The sequence below is a fragment of the Microtus ochrogaster genome, chromosome 7, assembly GCF_000317375.1.
Source record: "Microtus ochrogaster isolate Prairie Vole_2 chromosome 7, MicOch1.0, whole genome shotgun sequence".
NCBI classification, from domain to species: Eukaryota; Metazoa; Chordata; class Mammalia; order Rodentia; family Cricetidae; genus Microtus; species Microtus ochrogaster.
In genome coordinates this window covers 78,663,607-78,671,188 of record NC_022014.1, presented here as the reverse complement: position 1 = coordinate 78,671,188, position 7,582 = coordinate 78,663,607, and the positions used below count along the sequence as shown (strand labels likewise).

General features: G+C 48.1%; 1 protein-coding gene across 1 annotated transcript in view; it reads left to right on the top strand.

Annotated features, from left to right (window-relative positions):
• Positions 1 to 7,582, top strand: part of Grb2 (growth factor receptor bound protein 2) — a 62,740-nt gene that overhangs the window by 45,317 nt on the left and 9,841 nt on the right. The window contains exon 3 of the mRNA XM_005350735.3: positions 1,174 to 1,271. Coding sequence (XP_005350792.1) covers positions 1,174 to 1,271 — 98 coding nt within the window. The remainder of the gene's footprint in view (positions 1 to 1,173; positions 1,272 to 7,582) is intronic.

Below are 7,582 nucleotides of genomic sequence, written 5' to 3'. Positions count from 1 at the left end.
AGTGCTGGGATTAAAGGCGTGCGTCACCAACGCCCGGCTTTGCATTTCATTCTTAATACCAACCTTAAACCAGGCATGGTGGTACACGCCTGTAATCCTAGAATTGAGAAGCAGGAGGATTGGGAGTTCTGACAAGTCTGAAGTTGTTACATAGTGAGTTCTAGTCAGTCTGATCAACAAGGTGAGACCCAATCTCAGAACCAACCAAACAACCCACAAACATGCCTGTGATCCTAGGGAAGGGGGAGGCAGCAGGATCAGAAATTCAGGTCATTCCCAGCCACCAAATTCAAGCCTAACCTAGGCTAGAAGAAACTGTTTTCATTATTTATGCCCACTGCCCTCTGCCTTTGGTTGAAGGTCTAGAATTGGCTCTGAGTCTTGGACCTGAAGACTCAGATTGTGACCAACCAAGATTGTGTTGGTTGGTCTGCTTCCTGACCTGAACACAGCATTGTCGGGTTTTCCTGCCTAGTCATTAGGATGGTTCCTATACAGTGACCCCTGGTTGCACCAATGAGCTGCTTGGTCAGGGACTCGTAGTGGGGTGCTGGGAACTGCCTTGGGAGTTTGGCAGTTGGCTTGCAGAGAACACAAGAATTTCTCCGCACTTACTTTTTTCTTCCACACTGCAGCCTTGTTCAGTCTTTGTCAGGCCGGGTTCCTGTGCTCACTGGCACCAGTGCCTCTGTCTCCTAGAGAACCCTTCTTAAGAAAACACAGATCTATTCCACCATTCCTTCTGCCTTCCCACTGAAGGTTTAATTCTAGACGTTGAAAAAGAAGCCTGGGGTCTGGAGAGATGGCTCAGCGGTTAAGAGCACTGCCTCCTCTTCCAGAGGTCCTGAGTTCAATTCCCAGCAACCACATGGTGGCTCACAACCATCTGTAATGTTTCTGTTGCTCTCTTCTGGCCTGCAGGCACACATGCAGACAGAATACCAAGAATACTATATACATAATAGATAGATAAATCTTTTAGGAAAAAAGAAGCCTGAACTTTCACTGCCCAGAGTTTCTTTTTCTCTGACCTTTATAGTTTAACATATAATGCTGGCTGTGGAAATTAAAAGAATTCTGATACCCAAGTAACCTTCCTGCGAGCCTTGGAGACATGACCGTCTGTGGCTGCCCTTACAATAGTGGTTGACTTTTCCCGTCTTTATTTTTCAGGTTTTGAATGAAGAGTGCGATCAGAACTGGTATAAGGCAGAGCTCAATGGGAAGGACGGCTTCATCCCCAAGAACTACATAGAAATGAAACCTCATCCGTAAGTTGGGCTCCATGGCTCTCCTAAGCAGAATGCTCACCCGCTTTCCCAAGTACTTGTTCTGATTTGGATTATTGGGGATGGAGCAGGGATGGTCTCAATGTAGCTTCGGCTGCTCTATAACCAGGCTGACCTCACGGAGACCCACCTGCCTCTGCCTCCCTAGTTCTGAATTTAACAGGTGTGTGCCATTGTCCCTGGTTGGTTTGGTTTGTACGGTCACACCACATGTATATCCTTCCTCGGCCATCCAAAGTTCTGGGGTGACAAGCATGCACCACCATGTCAGGCTACCAGTACTGTTGTTAAGTTTAAAATGGAGTCCACAGTCAGGTGTCATGGTGCATACCTAGGATCCCAGTGTTTGAAAGGCAGGTAGGTGGGTCACAGCCAGTTCATGACCGACCAGAGATGCATGGTGACAATATTTCAAAAACTAAAAATACAAAGAAAATAAAGACCATTAGCCAGACATGGTAGTACATGTCTGTGATCCCAGCACTTGGAAGGCGGAAGCAAGAAACTTGTAAGCCCAAGGCCAGCCTGAGCTACAGAGATTTCAGAGTGAGACTGGGTTACATGGGGATTTCAGAGCCAGCCTGTACCTACCAAGACCCTATCTTAGGAAACCCAACCAAAAAGCTCTGCACAGTGGTGGTCCGAGCCCGAGCTCTGTGAGTTTTCTTATTAACACTAGCATGTAATGACGGCGTAAAGCTGGTGTCTGGAATCTCTGAGAGGCAAGCTTGCTTTCTTGCTTTCTTTTTTCTTTTTTTTTTTTTTTAAATAAGTTCCTAATTCTTTCTCATTGAGACCTTTGGGGCCTAATGCATTTTGTGATTTCATATGCTTTGAGTTTCACACAGAGTTCTAGAGTTCTTACCACGGTTTTGTGCCTGTGCATTTGATGACCCATAGAATAGTGTGTTCATTCTCTCAGCATTTGGCTGTTCCTAAGTGTTACTTTTCCATCCAAAGTTTCCGCTTTTGGAGGGAAGGAGCTAGGTTCTCCTCCAGGCTGCAGGAGCACTGAGCCCTGATGTCCCCAATTCCTTCCCGCCTCTACGATTCTTGAGTTTTCTCTGAAGCCCCTCCCCTGCCGGTCTTCCTTATGCCCATGTGCAGCAGAGTGGATGGGTCAGTGCAAGCCGCCCTCGGAGCACTCATTTATTTGTACACCTCCTGAGTCAGAGGAGCCCAGGCTCTTGGACGGCAGTGCTGCTGGGGCTTCTGTTGGCCTAATGCTAAGTGTCAGACTGGTGGGGGCCCTGCTCCACCTTGAGCTGTCCAGTGGCGCTCTTAACTGTGATCACTCTCGTAGACGGTGGTCCCTTTTCTCCCCCAAGCCCTGTTGCTTCAGACGTGTGCAGATGCTGGAGACACCCTCTTACCGGTGTCACGGAGCACAAGGGTTGCCCAACTCATTCTTTTTATTCTACAAATAGTGAGAGCTCCTGGTGTTTCTGCTCCAGTGCTAGCAACTTATGAATGTAGCGCTCACCGGAAAGGCTTCATGGTGAAAAAGGGGGAAGGAAGGGAAGCGCAGAGCCATGTGCCAGCTTGTCCCCACACAGGTGGTTCTTGCTGGCGACTGATAGTAACTGGGCCAGATGCCACGATGGCCCAAATCCTGAGTCTCATCCCAAAAGGTGATTTTTTTTTTCTTCTTCTTCTTCTTCTGAATTGCCCCCCGCCCCCACAAATCTGTCAGATTAGTTCATGCCTTGGCCAGTGAGTTTTACATAGCTGTTGTGTGGCCCTGCTATAAGGTAATGAGAAGGTATGGGCTTCAGTTAACCCGGCCCCTATAAAATCCCACACTGTCCTGGGGAAGCTCCGTGTCCAGGCAGCATTAGCCAGGAGAAGCAGAGTTTGATTGCCTGCAGGTGATTCACGGAGGATGTTGTTGCTACCAGGAAAAATAGGAACGCCTCAAGGAAACTGCTTTTACTGCAAGGACAGCTGGGCACCTCCTAATGTTGTTTAGATATTCCATGGGGCGATTACAAAATGAAAAAAGGTCGTGTTTGTGTGTGTTTGCTTTTTCTCTTAGGCAAGTATGTGAGTTTGGTTTCTACCCAAAAGATTTTAGGTTCCTTGGGAAATTAGGCTGGGCTTCTGATTTTATAGTCCACTGTCACTTGTACCTTGCTTTTGGTTTTGGTTTTGGTCTGGTTTGGTTTTTTTGAGACAGGATTTCTCTGTGTAGACCAGGCTGGCCTCAAACTCACAGAGCTCCACCTGCCTCTGCTTCCCAAGTGCTAGGATTAAAGGTGCACCACCATGCCAGGCCATTTCTTATAGCCTTTTTAGTCTTGGTTTTGCTTCAGGAAGTTGTGTGGGCTTTTTATAGCCCCACGGGTGGGCACATACTGGAGAAGCACCAAGCAGTGGGGAAGACCCTGTGGATCAGATCACACAGCCTCTGAGTCTGGCCCACGTAAGCCAAGTAGTCTCTGCACTTCTCTTTCCTTCATCTGTGCTCAGAGCAAACCCTCAATCAAGGGGTGTTAGTGCTGACATGGTAGTGCACAGCTTTAGTCCCGGTACTTTAGACAAGGGCAGGAAGATCTGGGAGCTCAGAGCAGGCCCGCAGTGTTAGGGTCCAGGTTAGTCAGGGCCACATAGTGGGGCCCTGTCTTTTTTAAAAAAGAGAGAGAAGAAAAGAAGATAGAAAAAAAAACCAGAGGGGCTGGAGAGATGGCTCAGTGGTTAAGACCACCAACGGCTCTTCCTTCGAATCTGGGTTTGATTCCCAGTACCAACATCATGGTTCACAGCCATCGTAACTTAAGTTCCAGGGGACTCAAGGTCAGCAGATACTAGGCCCACATGTGGTGCTCAGACATACATGCAGGCAAAAACACCTATGCATGCAAAATAAAAGTTCTTAAGTAAAAAAACAGAAGACCTGTCCTGCTTTCTTTTTTAAAAAATAAATAAATAAATAAATTGTACATGTCTCTGTGTCTGTTTGAGTGTATGTATGTGCGTGAGCCTACAGACATCAGAAAGGGGGTATTGATCTTCTGGAACTGGAGTTCTAGTTGGTTGTGAACCGCTAATGTGGGTGCTAGGAACTGAACCCAGGTCCTCTAAAAGAGAGTTGTGTTTTTAAGCACGCAGTCATCTCTACCCACACGCACACCTGTTCTTTTCCTTCCCTCTCCCCTTTTCTTCCATTCTGGGAATTGAATAGTAGGCAAGCATTTACCACTGGACTTTGCCCAGGTCCTCTAAAGTTTATGCTTTAATGACCCACTGGGGCCGGGCTCACTTTACATGCACAGAGTCCTAGATTCCACCCCTAGCACCATAAAAGTATTAATTTTTAAAAATAAATAAAAACTGTAAAGGCATGTGGTTTTATGTAGAGCGCTTGCCTCGAACTCAGCTCTAGAGTGGAGGGAGGAAGGCAGTGTGGCAGTGAGTGCCTGTGTCTCCAGCACCCCAGACCCCGAGTGGAAGGAGAGAGCTGGCTGTCAGACAAGTGTGCCATGGTGTAGAGAACCTGCGCGTGAGGACACGAACAAGTTAAATTAATGAAAGGAAAAGGCCAGCCTGGGCTTATATAGCAAGATAGCCTCAAATTGAACAGTTGAGTTGTGGGTCAGTATAAAAATGAGCACATTTAGCCTGAGAGCCGTGGTTTCCTGGCTGCTCTGCTGGATCGGGAACAAAATCATCCTGAGTATACGGTGCTGTGGTCAGCAGCCTTCAGACTGTTCCGGCAGCATGGCCTTTTGAATGAGATTATGAAATAAAGAGAGCCGCCCTCCTTAGGAAGGTCTGACCAGGAGGGCCACTCGTGCTCGGCCCTTCCCCCTGTATGTAAGAATGTGGAGCGGTAGGCATACACACCTACAGTCTCTTGAGGATGGGGCAGAGCACTGGGAGTTCAGGGCCTGCCTGGGCAGTTTAGCAAAATGAAGGGCCAGGGGGTATTAGCTCAGTGGTAGAGCACTCAGCTAGCATGGCTGGAGCCCTCGGATCACATCTTCAGTGCTCAGTTTAACTCCCTAACTAGACAGCATCAATGTGATCCGCTGGGCTACTTGTAAGCTGGCTGAAGGAAAGTCAGCCTCTCTGCAAGTCTGCGGTAGTGCTGGGCACAGCTGCTGGTGCGAAGTGCTTCTGTGACTTTACAGGCAGTTGCTTAGTGTGGCCCCCACAGTGCGGTGTGCCAGTCTCCCCTCACCTCCCGCCTTTGTTTGGAGAGGAAGTGGACAGTTATATGATAGAATATCAGCCACCTAATGATGCATTTGGGTCCACATGGAGGCCGACAGGACAGGTTGTGTGTGCCCAGCAGATCCACACACGCTCTCCATAGTAAGTGCGTGTGGGCGGGGGCTATTGCGTGCTATAAATAACACACTGGAAAATGCATCTATCCTCCCCCTTGGCTTCCTTGCTTGCTATTTCTAGGGCAGTACAGACCAGTCTTTTTAAAGATTGGCAGAACATTTGTCTGTGGGCATGCAGTTATACATAAGTATCAGTCTCAGGGTAGCTCAGTAGTAGAGGGGACTGGCCCAGCATGCACAGGGCCTGGCTTCTGCATTCAGCACTGCAAGCAGTCATTCTTTGGAAGAAGCTTATTAGGTCTGCAAATGTCCTGGGAAAGTACAGCAGCAATGACTGGATGCTGTGTGCTTTTCCTCCTGCTGGGTGGCGTCTCGAGACCCTGTCTCTGTATTTGAACCAGGAGCAGATATACAAGAAATTTTTGATCAGTGAAATAGTTTTCAAACTAACGTTTCCTTCTGTTTTAGTTTTTGAAACAGGGTTTTAGTGTGAGACCCAGACCAGCCTTGAAGTTACAGTCGGTATTCCTCCTCCTCTTCCTTCCCAGTGAAAGATTGCAGCTGTGTATTGCCACGCTCAACCTGACCTCTTCTTATTTCTTGATGCATTTATTTTGTAAAAATTTGAGCCAGGCGGTGATGGCACACACCTTTAATCCCAGCACTCGGGAGGCAGAGGCAGGCGGATCTCTGTGAGTTCGAGGCCAGCCTGGTCTACAAGAGCTAGTTCCAGGACAGGCTCCAAAGCTACAGAGAAAGCCTGTCTTGGGGGGAAAAATCCAAGCTGGGTGATAGTGGCAGCACACCCGTTTAATCCCAGCACTTGGGATGCAGAGGCAGCCGGATGGATGTCTGAGTTCGAGGACAGCCAGGACTACACAGAGAAAGCCTGTGTACAAAAACAAAGCAAACAAAAATCCAGTTAGAGAGTTGGGCCTGCTACACAGTTTTAACCCAAGTATGCTTGAGGCAGGAGAATCAGAAGTTGGAACCAGCTAGTCGACAAGACCTTGCCTAAAAAGAATAGCAAATAAGTGTACTTGTAGCTTTGAGTTCACTACAGTTTTTTTGTTTTGTTCTGTTCTGTTTTGTTATTCTGAGACAGAATCGATCTCATGTAGCCCAGGCTGGCCTCAAAATCTCCTAAGTGGCTACTGCTGGCTTTGAAATCTGGACCTCATGCCTCCACCTCCCATGCTAAAATTACAGGCATGTGCTGTTATGTCCAGCACTAATACTTTTGAATTACATAAAATTGTGTGGATTTTTTGTTTTTGTTTTTCAAGACACGGTTTCTCTGTAGTTTTAAAGCCTGTCCTGGAACTCACTCTGTAGACCAGGCTGGCCTTAAACTCACAGACATCCTCCTGCCTCTGCTTCCCAGGTGCCGATTAAAGGCATGCACCACCACTGTCCAGCGAGAATTAAGTTTTTTAGAAGTTGGTGCTTCGTGGCAATATTTTAGGGTGCAGGAACGGGGAGAATGGCTGTGGAGAATATGCGCTCTTTCCCAGTAAGTGTGGAGACAGGGCAGTCACTGTGCATCCTCCCCGGCTGCGTTCAGAAGCTGCTGCACAAGGGCAGCCAGCCCTTAGCAGTACCAGAGGCCGCGGAAGGGGGCTACCTCCTCAGAGCCTCCTCCTCTCTGGTCTGTTCTAGGGAGTTCCCCAGGCATCAAGGGTTCACTCTTCTGCATTTGTAGGAGGGGGAGGGGTATATCCCAGCAGCCTGGCATCAGAGCATGCACAGTGAGATGGACATGAAACTGGTTTAGGTGCACTTAAATTCATGCAGGCAGTGTCTGGGGGCATCCCTCCTAGCAGCCCTGTGTCTACTATCTGAATTTCAGTTTTAATCTCTGGAAGAATGTTTTGAAAATATCTGGCAGTAATAAGATAGTCATAGCCACGCATGGTGGCACACGATGTTAATCCCAGCACTCAGGAGGCAGAGGCAGGCGGATCTCTGTGAGTTCGAGGCCAGCCTGGTCTATAGAGTGAGTTC